General features: G+C 35.7%; 1 protein-coding gene across 2 annotated transcripts; it reads right to left on the bottom strand.

Annotated features, from left to right (window-relative positions):
• Positions 1 to 4,377: 4,377 nt before the first annotated feature.
• Positions 4,378 to 15,108, bottom strand: LOC306877638 (transcription elongation factor A protein 3-like). 2 transcript variants are annotated; one of them, XM_079429505.1, is made up of 23 exons: positions 14,889 to 15,108; positions 14,137 to 14,199; positions 13,704 to 13,809; positions 13,471 to 13,579; positions 12,689 to 12,853; positions 12,509 to 12,604; positions 11,645 to 11,734; positions 11,220 to 11,300; positions 11,014 to 11,115; positions 10,830 to 10,922; positions 10,505 to 10,594; positions 10,264 to 10,377; positions 10,102 to 10,155; positions 9,561 to 9,620; positions 9,316 to 9,381; positions 9,144 to 9,215; positions 8,946 to 9,005; positions 7,015 to 7,175; positions 6,844 to 6,900; positions 6,581 to 6,735; positions 5,946 to 6,092; positions 5,519 to 5,590; positions 4,378 to 5,395 (listed from the first exon to the last, which is right to left on the bottom strand). In XM_079429505.1, exons 1-23 carry the CDS (start codon positions 14,955 to 14,957, stop codon positions 5,387 to 5,389), a joined length of 2,091 nt encoding a protein of 696 aa, XP_079285631.1. In that variant the 5' UTR covers positions 14,958 to 15,108; the 3' UTR covers positions 4,378 to 5,386. The 2 variants fall into 2 exon arrangements, with proteins under 2 accessions (XP_079285631.1, XP_079285632.1); XM_079429506.1 differs by lacking the exons at positions 12,509 to 12,604; positions 12,689 to 12,853 and having other exon boundaries at positions 14,889 to 15,107.
• Between the last annotated feature and the right edge of the window lie 3,561 nt (positions 15,109 to 18,669).

The raw sequence follows: 18,669 nt of genomic DNA, 5'->3' as shown, positions 1-18,669 counted from the left end.
CTGGCAGCTATCAACACGTTGAGACTGAGAAATCTGTCTATCACCTCTCATTTACATCTAGATGTGACCATCCAGTCTCTCACACCAGGGGTGAGCTTCTGCTATAGAAATGCACTCACTTGCCCCACTTTTTCAAAGGGTATCAAAGAGCAAAAATATATAGGCCTATACAGTACTTCTGGGTCTTGCAACCACACTCTTCCATTAGAATAGTTCTTAAAGGAATAATTCACTCAAAAATGAAAACTTATTTACCCATTCAAGATGTAAATGAATTTGTTTCTTCATCTGAACCGATCTGGAGAAATTTAGCTTTACATCGCCAATGGATCCTCTGCAGTGAATGGGTGCCGTCAGAATGAGAGTTCAAAAAAATGATAAAGGCGTGACAATAATCCACGTCTAATCCACATGACTCCAATCCATCAATTAATGTCTTAAGTGAGAAGCTACATACTTCTATTATAAAACTCTTTGGTTAAAATATGAGTCTTCTATAATATTGCTTTCTCCTGTTAAAATAAAAGTATTTTCTGAATCAGGAGAGAAATATGCCCAGACAAAGCACTGTTTACAGTTCTTAACAAATATGTTGGTGGATTTTGGTGTGAGAGACCAAAAAGAATGGGCGTTTACCACAGAATAAAGATTATGGATAATGGACTCATATTTTTGGCCAGAAGTGTCGATTTAAAGTTAAAATGCCTTGATGCATTTGTTTCTTACAAACAAGCAGCTTTTCAACTCACAAGACATTAACTGATGTGGATTCCTTGTGCATTATTGGGGACGTTTTTTATTCAGCTGTTTGAACTCTCATTCTTACGACACCCATTCACTGCAGAGGAACCATTGGTGAGCAAGTGGTGCAATGCAAAATTTCTCCAAATCTGCTTTTGATGAAGAACAAACTCGTCTACATCTTGGATGACCTGAGGGTGAGTAAATTTCATTTTTAGACTATTCCTATTCCTTCCTAGTTCCAAGGACAAAACCTTATATTCATCACTCTGAGCTTGCATTTCATCATAACATCCGTTGTGAGCTACTATCTTTTACTGCCTAGAGTTTTCTGCTCTGATAAACAGGAGTGCAACTCAACAATGTCACTTTAGCACCCAAAACTACAATTCTTCCCAGCAGTTTCCAAACATCCAGAATGAAATATAGCATTTGGTGAAGGAGAAAATAGCTTTGAGATGATAACAGCATCAAAACTTCTGAATGTTTCGTTATCTTTGAGCGTAACATCAACAGTATATTGTTCTGTTGTTATCTTAGATGGATCTAGATGGATATGCATTTCAGAAAGCATTCTTAGCTATGATGTTTTTCTCTATTCAGGGGAGAAATCAACTCATGACCAACATCAGCCTAGAATCACAATAGTGCTTCTCTTTATTTGTCTCTTTTGCACGTTTCCAATACAATCGTGACTCGTTTTTGAGCCATACTATCACAATCCTCTTATAGACATACAACCACAGGTGTCCTTCTAGAAGTCACTAAAGTGCCTTCATAAAGGCATTTTGATGTTGCTTTTCATGCCATTAAAGTTTAGGGATGAAAAGAAGCCCGAGAGTCAATTATGCTCTTGTCTGCCTGGCAGAGATGTAGTGGCTATGAGCATCTTCAAGCCTTGGATAGTTGGCTAAATCATGCTGTTGTTTTAGTTCCTTCAGGAGAAACTTAAAATGTAATGATTTGAATCCTTAAATAGCACTAAACAGAACATCTGGTTCGTATTTAATTGGCTTTTATCTTCTCACGTGAGATAGTGTCGCCTTTTTCCTGCCAGACTCCAGTCTAGTCATAGTTTATACCTTCACAGCCAAACTCTGACAGTTTGTACCAATGATTTATAATAATTCAATCTCTTAAATGATTTTGAGTAGCACAAGTGTATTTATTTTCGATCTTAGATGCATCTAGGGGACTATCTTTATAGGGAGGATTCAGCAAATCCGGTTTTAATATTTTATAAAGATGAGTGGGCACTAAGAGCAATCATCCTCCCTCTAAAGTCATGATGGCTAAAGTCTAATGGAATACATTAGATGTTTGATAGAATGAGTCTCAGTCCTTTGATACCTCTGCAAAAATGATCCAAGAGGTCCTAATGGATTCTCTCAGTGAAATGTAGTTGTCATGGGAACAGCTGACTCACTTCATTCTCAGCAAGGGGGCTAGAGCTCTACAGTTAGAAATGGTTATGTGTGTGCTATGAGCATTTGTGTGTGTGTGTGTGTTTTAGCGTTTGTTTATTTCATTGCCACAAAGGTCAACAAACTGAATAACTGTTATACTTCGTAACAATTATTTCCAATAGATTTCAAAATGTAATGTATAGATTTCATTTAAATTTAATAGATGTTATTTTTACTGTATTATTTTAGTGCCATGCATGTTACCATGATGGTGTTTTGTATTTGTGGATATGATGTGTACCTTCTATAAATTAGTATTTACCTCAGCTTGTGTTTTTATGGTGGCTGTCAGTACACTGTAAAAAATAAATAGTTGAAAAAAAACGTTAAAAAAAACAAGGTAACTTGATGCAGTAAGACAACTTACAAGACTAAGATATCCAATAAACGGATATAAGTGGTTGAACATATTCTAGGCCCCAAAACTAGACACACAAACCTCAAGAATGGTGGCAATCAACAAATGAAGAGTTCATTTGCAAAAACAGATTTCAGAACTCACAAAGCCTTAACATTTCAACAATATGAAATTCTTTGTTCAGACAACTGTGTTTGACTAGTTGGGACAACATTTGGGGTAATTTTGTTGGTCTGACAAGAGTTTTTATGTAGTCAAGAAAATAGCATTTTTTAGAGACTGGAAAGGTTTCGGAAACTGGAAAATGTGCAGTTGCATTATAGGCAAGGGAAGGCAAGTTTATTTATATGGCACATTTCATACACAATGGTAATTCAAAGTGCTTTACATAATCATAAAAAAAATAATCACAACAATAAAACCAGAAATTAAAAAATGTTTAAAATGATTTAAAATCTGATTTAAAATTAATTTAGTACAGTTAGAAATAAAAATGATTATATATAAAATACAGTGCAGTCAGTTCGGACGTAGCACAGTGCTCATTCAACAAATTCACAGCTAAACAGATCAGTTTTAGTATGTTAAACTATCAGGATTTTAGTATTAGTGTCATGTAGATATACTTTTTTTTTCAAAATAAAAAAAAATTAAAGTTCTAAAATGTAAATTATAGGTTGTTCTGTAAAGTTACTTACATTTGACTAATTTTGGTAACCACAGCTGCCAGTTTTATTCTGTAAAAACAACCTGATTTTGTTTTTTTTATTTTCAGTCCCGCTTATTACACAGCTTCTCAACAAATAAATAAATGTGCGCACATTACATATAGATTTGAAGCGTTTTTTTGTTTTTTTTTTACCTCTAATGCTATTATCCTAAAACTCATTACAATTCATTACAATGTACAAAAACAATCTGCCTAGCAACAAGGTGAAAAACAATATTAAAGTATTATTAATGGGTTTTTTATTAGGTTATCACTACAATCACAAAATGAGTCCTAGTTGTTGCCTTTGGACAGAAAAACATGTATAGGGAAAAGAAAATGAAAAATATAAAGCGGAAACTCGAAGCGGTAAACGTAACAAATATTGTTTTACAAAACTATTTAAATCTTTTCTACTTCAAAATGTAATGTTTAATTCAATACGTTACTTGCGGTATCTGTGATTTTTGTGAAATTTACCAAGTGAAAATTGTAGTAAAAATTTTATCAGTGTACATCCTACGCCAATTTTTGTGTAAATTTTTTTAATCTTACCTTGATCTGTTTTTGTATTCATTTGCAATTTTACCACCTGATGCTTACAGCAATACCAATGGCTCTCCATGTATGCCAAAGCCGTAATATAACTATAACTCAATCTAAACATTAAAATGACTGAGGAGCTCTCTTACCTGCAGGGCATCCAATTATCTGCTCAAGCCTGAGAGAAATAACTTGTGCCTTCTGAGAATCTGCACAGCGCCGGCATAGTTATCCACTACTTCATGCCGTCCTCTCAATGGCATTTCCTTTTTACCACAGGAAATGCTGTCAAAAGTGGAACATCCATTAACAGCCTTTAATTCCATTCACTTGTAATGAGTGGGCACCCTGGCAAACTGAGTAATGAAACTTGAGTGAAGATTCGGAGCTAAAAGGGATAATTTCACACAGAGTTACTCATCTCATTTCAAACACAGTGCATTGAGGATAGCAGAAACCAGGGTACTTATTAAACCCAAAATATAGTGGCAGGGGCATCATTAGCTCGGCTAGAAATGCAGCAGTAGGAAATGACCATGAATAACGACACGCTTTGTTTTAGAATGTTTTTAGAAATACGTGAGCAATTGCGACAATGGATTGCATCATAAACTTATGTTTACATGTATTTAATTTACATACGTCAGCAGTATAACTGTCTACAGAATAATAACATTGGGAAATGTAATCCAGCAGTGACTCGCTCTGTATTTTTGAGAATTTCACAGCATGATGTGGAGCTGCTGATTCAATCAGTACTGCAGATCTGCATCTCATTATTTCTCTGAGTGTTTGTTTGTGTGCAGGTGTGTGTGTGTGTGTGTGAGAGAGAGAAAACATGTGTCGTCTACATGTGTGGGATTTTCTGCTTTCACAGGGCTGGCAGGTTGACTGGCGCAGGCACACCTGACTGAACAGAGGCCAAGCTTATATGATGAGCTTTGGACAACAATAGCTGTGCTTGAACGGTCCTAGGCCTTTATGAAAAACTGCTACTACTACTACAAAAAAAATAAAAAAATCAATATAATTTATTCAAATCAATATTACATTTATTATTTGAATTAAACCAAGTTTTTTTCTCTACAATATTTTATGCATCACCATAATTTAAAAAAGAGAGTTTTAGATCCATTTAAAATAATTATTTGTGTTGTACTAAACAGTATAGCTGCTACATCTGAAATAGATTAGGATTCTCTTCATAAATTGTAAAATGTTCAAATTTGAATTTCCTTTTTAATTTTTAACATCTGACCCCAATAAGATTCTGTACAATAAACTGATTAATTAAAAAAAATAAAAAATTCTGGCATTTCATAAAACAGTATAAAAGCGTACAATTTAAACAGATTTACATTTCCTAGGTAATTAATTTTCACTTCAATTATGAATAAACAGAACACACGCTTTGCTATGTTGTGTTCCTCTAAAGATTTAATTTATATATTATAAATTCGGGGCCATTTGCTGGTAGAATAAACCATTATATTACATTCTCTTCCAAATTAAAAAATAAAAAGATGAGGAATCCTACATGGTCTTTGTTCTTGGAGTTCTGGCTTCAGGTTAGCAGAACTAGAAAAAAACATTAAAAGACACTTGTGTTACTTCCATTGCTCTACTGCACAATGGTTTGTTTAGAAATACATAGTTAATCTATGAGCCAAAACATAGATTAAAAAATATAACATTTCTGACCTTCCAGCGGTTACCGCATTCATTGCACAACACAAAGGTGGTCATTGGTTCATCAGCACTGCGGGTTTGCACCTGTAAGTGTACAAAACATTAATGAGTATATTTATTTTCCCAACAAATGAAATAATGACAGGCAAAAATGGAAATTTATAATTTATATGCACATTTCATTTCCCTTCAATAAGATACAGTTCTTGTTACAAATGAACTTTTTTATGATTTTTTTTTTTTTAAATGACCACAGGCTCGTTTAATGGCTCAAGGGTTCTTTGTAAAATCGGCTCAAGAGGACTCACTTTCAAAAGGGACAACCTGAAAGACCTTTTTAAGAGTGCATTGCTCAGACTATGACTAGACACTCTTCTAGGCTCTTATGCATTAGATATATCTGGAACTAATAATTGTAAAATAAGCTTCATTGATGTACCTGGTTGTAGGTGCAGTTTTTCTTCCTGCACTTGCCACACTGCAGCAGGTCAGTGGTGGTTCCTCCAGTCTTTGCCATCTGATGTTCTCGGATGGCCTCCTGGGTCAACACGTTTCTCAGCTGTTTCAGTTCATCACTAGCCATCTCCTACAACAGCAGGAACATAGTGTTTATTTATAAACAGTACATTATGCATTAGTTTCAGATTATCATCTGTTTGTCAACACCTTATTTCAAGGGCTAACTTTTGCAACTGCACTGTAAACAAAAATTTCTTATAATCTGTTTTCTTGTTTTAAGCATAAATACATCATTATTTTGGGCAAATATGGTAAAAATAATTAACATAATTTGAAGATATGCTGCTGTTTAATAATTTGAGGTCTGGTAAAATTAATACTTTTAATTATCAAGGTTGCATTAAATTTATAAAAGGTGTTTCTAAAATTTTCAAATGTTTCTTGAGTATCAAATCAGCATATCTGAATAATTTCTGAAAGATTATGTGACACAGAAAACTGTATTTTTTTTCTTAACAAAAAAGTAGTGTATATTCTTTGAAATCAATTATTTTCTTTATATATAATTTTTTTTACAAATGAATTCAGTTATATAAGAGGTCCTGTGCAATCCACCTCAGCAGTCATGGTGGCGATGCGTCTCAACTCGATGGCTCCAGCCAAGACATTTTTACGCAGATTGGGATTTTTGGGATCTTTGAGGTTACTTATGCGGCTGCGAACTCTGTTCTTGTATTTCATATCTGTGGCTTTTATCTCTTGGTAGACATGTAACCAGAAGAACACAGTTAAGGAGATCAACTTGCAAACATTAAACATTTTCAAGAAGATTCTGCACTTAGTTTGACCTAGTCAACACGTATGTTTTCTAAGGATATGATCCTCGATTTCTGCCGCCATGCCCTCACAGTTTGCCCCATAGTCTTTGTAGTCATCTAAGAAGGAAAGCATATTGTGAGTATCATCTGCAAAATAATGAGCATCAAAACAATATATGTCAACATGTCTGTGTGGGTGTCAAGTGTTTGTCATTGTTTGTTTTTGTGTACCATCTGTATGTAGCGCAGCGGCCAGCATTTCGATGCATTTGTCTCTGATGGGATCCCCAGTTTGCAGACGAGGACATAAAGGACCCACACCAGAGCTAAACGATGGGGAGAGGGGGCTTGTGGGTGTTGTGGGCGTCTTTGGGGTCTCTGGTTTACTCTTGCTGTATGGGGAAAACAGGAAGGACTCTTTAGTTCTCTAATGTCCATGTGACAATTGGACTTTCAGTTAAACCAAAACAGGAACTGACAATTCTATTTCATTTAAACTTAAAGCTGGATTACACTACACAACTTTTGTGCAGATTTATGCCACGATTTACAGCTTGGAGGTGTAAACTCCAGATGCCAAATGTCAGTCGGAGCTGACAGACCACAAAATCACATTATTTATGATGGACACAGACTTTTTTTTTTTTCAGATAATGATTCGATCCATTTGGCGGATAATCAAACATATTTGATTTTTTGATTTGTCATGCATCTCCTGGCAAAAAGGCACATGTTTCTGCATGATTTTGTTGTCTCCAGAATGACTTGATCCTTGATCCTACGTTGTTTAGTGTATGATGTCGAGTTTGTAACCTTTTTCAAAGTTAGCAACTTTATGATGCCTAGTGTTTTCAAATCTGCACAGATTTTAAAAGTTGTTTAGTACGGTATATTCCAGCTTTAACCCTTGTTCTGTACTTAAAATCCTTTACCTAATTTAACTTTCCTAAATTTTGGATTTAATCTTTCTGTCAACTTTTTATTATATTAGCACAGGTTTTTGTATTCCTTTTTGGAAATGATCATTAATCTGAGCTTATGCACCTAAATGTTTGAGTGAAAAAAGCATTATTTGGTATTAAAGTGCCCCTATTATGCCATTTTTAAGGTTGCTAATATTGTTTTAGGTTTACATGCATCAAAGGTCAAAAAACACTTTAGTTTTCTCAAAAAATTGCTTTAATTTTACCTAATTTCTAAATGATTCCTAAACGACTCGTGCGAAGCAGTTCAAAGAATCAGTCTCTTTAAACCCCTCCTTTCCGTGAGCCCTCGCTGCTGTGATTGGGCAGATGGTGCAGTCCTTTGTGATTGGCCTACCATGTACAGCGCGAATGACAGCCCATGGGCGGACATTATGCAAATGTGTTACTTTGTGACGTACAGCCGTAACAGAATAAGATTCGAATTCCTAACGACTCGTTTAGGCGATTGCGAGACGACTCTTTTTTCTGATAGACAATAACTTTATATATCGTGCTTCACAACTTTGCAGAAAGTTTATGTTCACATACTGCTACATGACACACTGCATGAAAGGTAATATTCGAAAAGGCATAATAGGGGCACTTTAATATAGCATAATGAGAAATTTGTGTAATTTCTTGTAGGCCGGTTATTTTTGACCAGGAACACTACGCCAAGTGTAATGAGATAAAGAAAAAAGATCACCCCAAAAAGTACAAAAAATATTTGTTTTGGGGAGGAAGTTATATCCTGTGTATGCAAAGGTATTAGGTTTTAGTCCAATGCCATAACACTAACTAGCATTTTCAGGGAAAAAGAAAATCCTCTCTGAGTTAAAATGACTAGAACACAACATGAGGATTAAATTTAAAATAATACAAATATACCATATGTAGTGTGAAAGTCATGGACTAAAACAATACACTTAAATTGCACATCCCAACAGTATTATCTATTACTGCTATCTGTGAAACAACATTACTTTTGTGATCTGTTGATTTATTCTTTGAATGGATTTTGTGGTGCACTACAACTGGGACATGAAGCAGGCAGAATTTTAAGTATATCTGAGCCCATCCAAAACGATGAGAAAGAGAACACAATGCCACCATTGGTAGAGAACTCCCTGAAGAATAATAAAACCATATGGCATGCTGGTCACAGCTAAATGAGGCTACTGTAAATATAGTTCTTGCCTTTCACTAGATTTCCTGGCCTGAGGGGAGCTGGCAGACCTTGAGTTAGTAGAATCTCTCCTGGAGATATAAGACATGAGAGTTTATAGTACATAAACATGCAACATTCTGTGGCGAACATCAATGAACTTGCCTTTACCTTTGTAAAAACAACAGTAAGTTTAAATACTTTACTATTGCATTGCTGTAGCAGGTTACCTCTCCAATTTAGGTTCACTTGATTGTCTTTTCAAAAGGTGATGGCTTGACTTGGAGTCAGTAGAGTCCTTACTGCAGATAAAGTGTAAAACACAAACACCTGATTTTCTTTGCCCTGGAAATCTCATAGATCTTTTCAGCATTTTTAATGAAGAGTGATGCATGAGCAGACCTGTCTCTCCGTCCATCCAGGCTGAGCTTTGTAGAATGGAGATTTTTAGAATCTGTCGAGTCTTTTCTAGAATCAAAAGTAGAATGGGGGAAAAAAGGTGACAATTTGTATAGTTTTAATGAACACAAAGAAACCATGAGTCTTGCAAATCACCACTGTCCTCAAACACCCAAGACAAAACGAGAATAACGCATGCATTTCTGCTGCCCTGTGCCTTCATTCTGTTGCAAAACATCTATTCGAACCTCTCAATCTTGATCTTCATTGATGGCCTTTTGAGTGGTTTACTGTCGCTTGTGATTTTTCTGAAAAAGAAGCATTGTCTCAGTGCTACAGGATGGTGATCAATTATTATCCCCACAAAGACTTACCCAAATGAAATTAAAAGGATAGTTCACTCAAAAATGTAAATTCTGTCATCATTTACTCACCCTCATGTCATTCCAAACTTGTATGAGTTTCTTTGAATGTAGCACACAACTTAGAAGGAATACTTTATAAATGCCTTTTGAAGCAGGAAAGCTCCAGACTCTATTCACTGGAATTGCATGGAAAAGAGCGACACCTCTATGTTTAAGATTTTCCTTTTGTGTTCCACAGAAGAAAGCAAGTCATACAGGTTTGAAACAACATTAAGGTGAGTAAATTATATCAAAATCCTTATTTTTGGGTGGTAATATCTCTTTAAATTCATAACATCAACAGTTTAGTTAAGACAAAACACTGCAACTTCAAGTTTAATTTCACTCAACAATGATCTTAGTTAGTATTCATCATGCTTCTGACCTATCTTTCTCATTGTGTTCAGAAGTCCGTTGCTTCGGGTCTGATGTGTCTTTTCTATATTAAAACAGCTTTAGTTATTTTTCAGGTGATGAAGTAATTAAGTAAAAACACAGGCACACAGCTTTTAATATCAACATGCTTTTCAGTTCGCCTGACCCTAACCTTTCTTTCTCTTTGTCTTTCTTTGTGTCTAATGAGGGACGTTTAGTAGGTGTAGGAGGCTGAAGATGGAGAGGAACAGGAGGAAGAGGAGCACTGGGTTCAGCTGTTTCTTTTCTAAGCAAAGAAAGTCACCGATTACTTATGAGACAAGGAACATTGGGCTTGGTTAGAACACAGTGTTATGCTAAAAATGACTAGCAGTACTTTGTTTACTCAAAAAGACAACACACCAAGCCCTGACCTCTCTTTCTTCATCTCGCGTTTTTGAGGAGGATGTAGATGAAAAGGCAAAGGAGGAAGTGGCGCATTCGGATCAGGTGCTTTTTGTGCCCTAGGCAAGAAATGTATAATTAAACCATGGCATTACAAAGAGAAACTTGAAGCGCATGTGTAAAACTAGGTCATCTAGTGAACTAAAAATGATAATTTACAATTTCCCATCAATTGAACGCAGAATTATTTAGACTGCTATTTTCCAAAACAAAAGCAATAATGATATATTACACTGTGCTTTTCTATTCACTCACAAACCCTCTTTAAAAACTTTAACTGAAAGGTGCCCACACCTTTCTTTGGGCTCTTCTAGCGATGGACGTTTGGGAGGAGGAGGAGGAGAAAGGATAGGAGCAGGAGGAGGTAAAGTTTCAGGAGGATCTTTCCTGTGAAGATAGATATTTGGAACTGACTCCCTATGTTTAATTATTAAAAATAATACAAATTCTGAACATGTTATCGAGTTCGAACCCTGACCTTTCTTTCTTCACCTCTGATGAACGCTTAGGAATAGGAATAGGAGGAAGTGGAGGATGAAGGTGATGATGAAGAGGAAAAAGAGGATGAGGTGCATCTCTCCTGCATGAAAACAAGCATGTTGATTCAACACGAAGCAGATCACTTATTTAAAAGCAGATGTTTTCTTGTCACACACTGCATGCACTTCTAGCACAGTGTCCAACCTTTCTTTCTTTCCATCTATGAAGGGACGTTTATGAGGATGAGACTGAAGAGAAGACTGTAAATGACCCTGAGTGTCTTTTCTGTACAAGAGATGCAAACATCAAATTTAGCATTTAAACTGGATATAAATTATTTTCAAAAGTTTGGGGTTAGTAAAAAAATATATATATTTTGAAAAGAATGTGTCATCTATAGGTCATATACATATATATAAATATAATTAAAAAAATTTAAATGATCAATTTCTTTAAAAAATTTACTGACCCCAAACTTTTAAACAGTTTTAAGGTTTCTGTTGCTGTATCAACTACCACTGCAGGTAGTATGCAATATAACCAACAGACTACATTAGAAAGTAGAACTTTTTGCACTTCAATGACACATTCTTAACTAATACACGTCCAAGCATGCAAAACGCTCTGACCTCTCTTTCTTTACATCTACTGATGAGCGTCTTAGAGGAGGGTGGGAATTGATCGAAGCAGGAGGGAAAAAATCAACAGGAGCATCTTTCCTAAACAAAAGTGAAAATCCATCTTACATTACTGTTTCCACTTTTATGCTGGACAACCATGGTAGCAAAAGCATGGCAAAAGCGTAAAAAAAATAATTTCACCAGGGATGTAGCAAACACAATGCACAACTGCAATTCAAATTTGAATTTTAGGAAGATAGAAATGAATGTGTACTAGTGTCATTTTTTTATAAATTGACAGACATTTCGTGATTGTTTTGTTGTTTCAATTATTTAGCTATAGGTTTTATTCAGAAAGGATGCATTAAATTAATCAGGTGACAGTCAAAACATAAGAGGCTTTATTCAAAAATATTTTTTAAAATCATACTCGCCCCAAACATTTGGACTGTAGCGAATGTCTAATCAGTTAACATAAACATGTATGTTACAATTCAGTGAAAAAACAGACATAATTAGTCATTAATTAATGATGCATTTATATTTGTTTCGCTATATAGCAAAATAAATTCCTCTGTTGTGTGACTATGTTGATTTTTTTTTTAATTCAGTAAATTCCACTTCCTGTTTAATTTAAATTTAATTCAATATCCTGTTGGACATGAATTGAAAAGCCAATTCTTATATTCCACCAGCAGAAGAACTACACAGTTGTAGAAAAAGTGCAAAAAAAATGCAGTTATTAATTTGTGAAATTTTAAAGAAAATATATTTTTTCTAGATCATCAGAAATGGCTGCATGTTTTGTTATGTGGTATAAGTGCTTCCTCCTAACCGCAGTCACATGCTTCAACTGCATGCACAAGCCCTAACCTCTCTCTCTTCACTTCCCCAACCGGAGGACACTTGGGAGGCGGAGATGAATGCGTCATTGGGGAGGGAAGATGATCACTGTTCAATGCATCTCTCCTAAACAGAATGCACATAAAACTCAATCTAATGGCACGGTTTTGCAGGGCCAGAGGGGATTTTTTCAGGACAGGATTTTCTCACCTCTCTCGTTCCTTTTTATTGTTAATAGATTGTTTCTCTTTTTTCTGTTCACTTTCTCGTTTTTCGTTCCTGAGCTCTGCATCACGTTTCTCTCTTCTGTGTTTTTCATCGAGTTTCTTGTTAGAGTCTAAGTCAGGTTTAAATTCCGTTGTTGACCTTCGTGGACTGAGAAGATAAACAGGTTATACTGTACTTCATAACGCAAACAAGTCTTTGTTTATTTCCCCTTTTGCATAAATCAGTGTTAGTATAAAAAATAGACCACCCTCTGGTACGTTTATAGGAAGAGATTCCCAAAGCTTTCAATTGACCCTTCGCAAAAACAGTAAAAAATACATTGAGAAGACAGACAACGCGCAGACAGTCAAGACAGAGCAGGTTACTTCTAGTATGAAACAAAGACTCAGCTTTCAAATTTGGTAATTTTTAAGAAATTAAAACAATAAATACCATTTTGTGGCTCTTTTTTGTGACAGATCGCTGTAGCACCTCAGTTCAAGCGGCATGTGAACCGACCGTCTTTTCATATTTACTTAAAGCATAAAATGAACATGAGAATATTTCAACCGTGGAAAGACATCAATATACACAATTGTTCAACCTTAAGTCCACCAACATTAATCCACTCTCCTGTCTGATTTGTTTGTCTGCAAGATGGCGGATTCGGTGTTACGATTGGTCAGATTGCTTGTCAATCCAGCTGTTTGTGAAGGGTCAAATACACTTTACAAAAGCGGTGTCTGGAATAGCTCCATGTTTTACCCTGTTATCTGCAAACATACCTGGACTCTCTCTGAGGAGAGGTCCTGTTGGGTGACCCTGATGGCTTGCTTGGATGGTTGCCATTCTTCACCTCATTCGACCTCTCAGACTTTTGGTTTTGAGACGATTCTGATGAAGACATAAATTCATTAAAACGTTACATTTTAAGCCAGACTATAATAAATGAACTTTTTTAAACTTAATAAATCTAATTAAAAAAAACTATATTATTTCATCAAATCATTACACCTACCTAAAAGCTTCTTCCAGTTTTTGATAAGAATCTTCGCCAAGTTGACAACATCCTCGTCTGTGCAATGTTTTCTTATTCCGTTGACAGACATGCCAATTCTTGTATCCTGGAACAAAGTAAATCTTGACTCTCAAAGACAAAAGCACAAGACATCAGACAACCTACTGTGATGTTAATAAGAGCATTTATGCAGCAAAATGTACTAATCAATCTGATGTTTCTTAGCTGTTATATTAAGTCTTTCTTACATCATCATCATTTTAAAATTGTCTGTTATAATTCTATATTGTTCTGCCATGGATTTTTTGTTTTGCACAGTCCATATTGATTGCATTGCATGTGCTTAAGGCTGTTTGAGATACTTTTGATTTGCAGTTATAATTCCGTAAGGAATCAATAAAGTATATCAATACAACTGATCCAGCAAACATACCTGAAGAAGCTTCAGTGTCATGTTGAAATCTTTCAGTTCTCTCAGAAGATCTAGAGCTCCGTCCTATACAGACAGGGAGATAGATAATTATTTCAACAATTATTTAATTACCTAATAGCTGTATTCATTCTGTTCTTAATATTATTTAATGCATTTTAATAACTCAATGTCACTGTTGCAAAATCTCAGGCACTTTTGCATTTGTGTTCCACAGTCATAAGTCATAGTGGAACAACATGAGGGTGTGTAAATTACTGCAGAAGTTTCATTTTCATTTTTGGATGAACCAACCCTTTAAATTCTCTGCCCGTGCGTGTGAAAATATGTAACTTATGTCGGCCAAAAAACACACCGCCTCCACGACCTTGTGCCATTTACTACGAGGAATCCAATGCATACATGTTGTTAAGTATTAACAAAACGTGCATACAAACATGTCAACAAAACTTTGTCTATACTGATCACACTTTGATCCTCGTTCTTGTCGCGGCCCTGAATAAATCTAAAGTAACGTTAGATCTGCGCAATCCTCAGCCAACACCTGCTGTCACATGCGTCTCTGTAGTCCTATCACACACACATTACGGTCTCAAAAACTAAATTAAACAACGCTTGTGCACGCCTGTATCTAAATTAAGCATTATTAAAACAGCATGAATACACATGCAAAAAGTTTAAAAGAGTTATCCATAAGCATGAACAGAGATCGCACAAACAAAGCGTGAAGCGTTGCATCAAAATTAGGATCTCACCATGTTATTTCTAGACACCATCTTGTCTAGTTTTTTAGCAATCCGCAACAGGTCCTCCTCTCGCGTCATTATGTGCGCATTAATATGCTTTAAGTGAAAAAGTGATGTGTTTATAATACGTTATGTCACATAAATCTTAATAATTCAGCGAAATGTAAGAAGTTTTGTTCCCACGCATAAGTTGCTTCTGCACGGTCAGGAGAGCAGAGGGGGCGGGGCCTTCGAGACAGTCGGAGCTGTCAATCAAATCCATCTGGATTTATGACAACTTCTAAATATAAACGTTACTAGGGGGGCGATAAAAGTTCAGTGTTTTTTAGGAAAGACATTTGCAGCAGACATACTATGAACTTTGTAGCTTGGGTCTGTTTTTTGAATCGCTTAGCATCATTTTCCAATAAGAACACACTGTGGTAACGCTTTATAAAGGACGACGTTACAATATTTCGCAGCAATGTTAGCGTTCTTGTAAGTATGTTTACTGAATGTTATTTAATGTTTATTGAGTAGCTCGATATTTCACAACTTTTATTTGTCTGGACATTGCAAGCCTATTACTTAGTTATTAATAGATAGCCCCGTTATTAAGTCAAAGCATCAGACCGCGTGTGAAAAATAAAGATAGTTTGGGGCATTTAATTTACTGAACAATAAACTCAACAGGTGAGCAGCAGATGGCAGCACTGTGTCATGTAATATCAACGTCCCAATGTGGGGGATAGCAGTGCAGTGGACTCAAAACAGATAAGAATGACTAAAGAAATAGTTCCAGAAATGTATATTATCTCATTCATGTCATCTCATGACTTTATTTCTTCTGTGGAACACAAAACGAGTTGCTTGTCCGAATGTTAAGGACTGTCAGTCTTACCTATTCACTCCCACTGCATCTTTTTTCTATTCACTTAAAGAGATTTAACTCCTTTTTGACGAATTAACTTTTTATATTTCCTGTGGTAATATAGATACATTTTATAGACATTAAGTTTTAAATAACCCTGAATATTTGTTTAAAATGCACTGTTTGGCTTTATTTTGCAGCTTGTGGGAGGGTGATATTGAATTTTCATGAACCCGCCTACACTTTTCATCACACTCTTTCTGTAGGAACATTGTGACGTGTGGTTTTATTGTTATTCATTCAAATGTGCAAAGCATGTTTGAGAAGCTAAACTAATAAAGCTCATTCCATATGGGGTGACCTCAGATGACATATGTCCTAAAATAACTAAGCAAACATGTTGTGGCGTTTTTCCCATCACAATGTGCGCAAAATGCACCCTCAATATAACACCAGCAACATTTCATGCTTGTATATACACAAATATTCACCACTTCCTCGTCACTACCTTTATAAGTGTGCACTTCCTGTCGTCCTCCAATGCCTTCACCCTAAATAACCTCTGTGGTTTCTATGGTTGCATAAATTATATAAAATTATCAACATACATTTAAAATGTGCTGAATTACAGCAGGTTTCTGGAAAACAGATCTATCATTACCCTCTGCAAGCACCCCACATCAGTCAGCAACTGCAACCGGTTCTCAACAGCAACAGACAGACAACAAGTAGAACTTGCCTGGAAGGCCTGGTTTTCAAACCACAAAGAAAAAAGAAGAGACTTGAAAAATGGTTTTCCTTTTGATGACCTCCCGCTTCAATTTTTACGTCAAAATAATGAATCCACCATTACCCACCTACAGTGTCTTCTCAGAGAGTTTGCGGTGTCTCTACCAATTATAGACACATGACGCCGGACTCTGGCAATTATGGAGAGTCTGAGATGACATCAGACCAGAAAATGAATGATTTCACCGTGCTTCAGTTTTTTTAGGCACAGAGAGCCCCTGTAATAAAACGTAAAGATGCCGGGCTGGATTGCCACGGCATGCACACCAGCCTCTGGTTAAGGGAGTATTTATAAAATCTCAGCAGCAGAACTTTTTTTGGTTATGTTGGAAAGTTCTGAGCGTGTTTGTGTGGCAACATTTTCAAGGAAGTGATATTTGCTGAGGATTCAAGGCACTCATACACCAGGGGCAGAACTAGAGCTTTGTACAGCATACAGTATGCCTGGTCGAAACCACAATTGTCATTGTAGATGAAAACAGTTGAATATTAAAGGGATAGTTCACCCAAAAATTCAAATTAGCTGAAAATGTACTTGCATAATAATGCGTCCTATACTGAAAACAAATCCATCCCCTGTTGTTCTATCACATTAAAATATCTGTTTAGAACTGTTTTAGACTATTTTCATTTGTAAATGGTGCTTGATCTGTGCATATTTCTCTTTCTCTTTCACTTTAGAAATCCATGGATAGAGGACTCATATTTTAACCAGAAGCAATGCTTTGTTGAAGTTAACGACATCTTAATGATGGATTTGTTCATTACAAACACACAGATTTTTACTTTAACAAGACATTAATTGATGGACTAATTAATGGAGTCATGTGCTTTACTTCTGGATTATTTTGATGTTTTCTTTCAGCTGTTTGAACTCTCGTTCTGACGGCACCCATTCACTGCAGAGGATCCATTGGTGAGCAAGTGATGTAATGCTAAATTTCTCCAAATCTGTTTGGATGAAGACACAAACTCATCTACATCTTGGATGGCCCAAGGATACGTAAATTTTCATTTTTGGGCAAACTATTCCTTTAACAGGGTTTCATTCAGGGTAATTAGTCTGATGTAGCTCACATGCTGCAAACCGTATTGAACAAATCCAGACACTGCGGTTCGTTAACATGCAACGTGTGTCTATGCAATTACAGCCTTTTAACTAAACGTCACTCGCTTCCTGTTGTGTACTTATGCTAAGCATAATTTATGTCTATATTGCTTTAAAAAGGGAACTTGGGATCACGCTCAGACTCCAGAAATTGACAAGACATGCCTTTGTGACTCTACAGACAATGAATTCTATAACTAGATAGTTAAAGGCAGAAGTGTGTTAGTGTGTAAATCCCCTCTTACTCTCATTTCCCTACCTATCTGCCATTAATCCTTTAGTGAGAACATCCACATCCCCTTACATAGCCTACACTTTTCCTCCTGCCAAATTCAAAGCATTTTTACCAACTACAAACCCAATTTCACTTATTTCTTAATCAGCTTGAGAGTTGCACTGAGGTGAAATCTTTAAACTGGCATTGAAAACAACTTCTCTAGTCTCACATATAATTGTGTTTTGAATGTTGTACAAGTTTACCGGAAGTATTTAAACACCTTAACTAAATACTTTTTTTTTTATTTACTTGTTTTTCTTCAGCAAGGATGCATTACATTTTATCAAAAGTGCCTGTAAAGACTTTTACATTGTTACAAAGAATTCTGAAAAAAACACGGTTTCCACAAACATATTAAGCATCCCAATTGTTTTCAACATTGATAATAATAAGAAATGTTACTTGAGCACCAAATCAGCATATTACAATGATTTCTGAATGATCATGTGACAATGAAGACTGGAGTAATAGCTGCAGAAAATTCAGCTTTACATAACAGGATTTAATTAAATTTTAAAATATATTAAAGTAGAACATGTTAATAATATTGTAATAATATAGTTACTTCATTTGTAGATGATAATTATTATTGGCATATGTGTGTCAGCTTTTAATGCAACAGCTCCTATTTGTTTTTGACAAACTACAAATCCAGTTTTGGATCTTCTTATCAGGTTTAGCACAGAGAGATCAGTAGAGTTTATCAGACTTTGTTGATAAACAACCGAAACTGTAGTCTGTAGATGTCTCACTGTCATTCACACAA

The sequence above is a fragment of the Barbus barbus genome, assembly GCF_936440315.1.
Source record: "Barbus barbus genome assembly, chromosome: 12".
NCBI lineage: Eukaryota > Metazoa > Chordata > Actinopteri > Cypriniformes > Cyprinidae > Barbus > Barbus barbus.
Note: the sequence above shows the minus strand (reverse complement) of the source record. Positions and strands in the feature narration are given on the sequence as shown.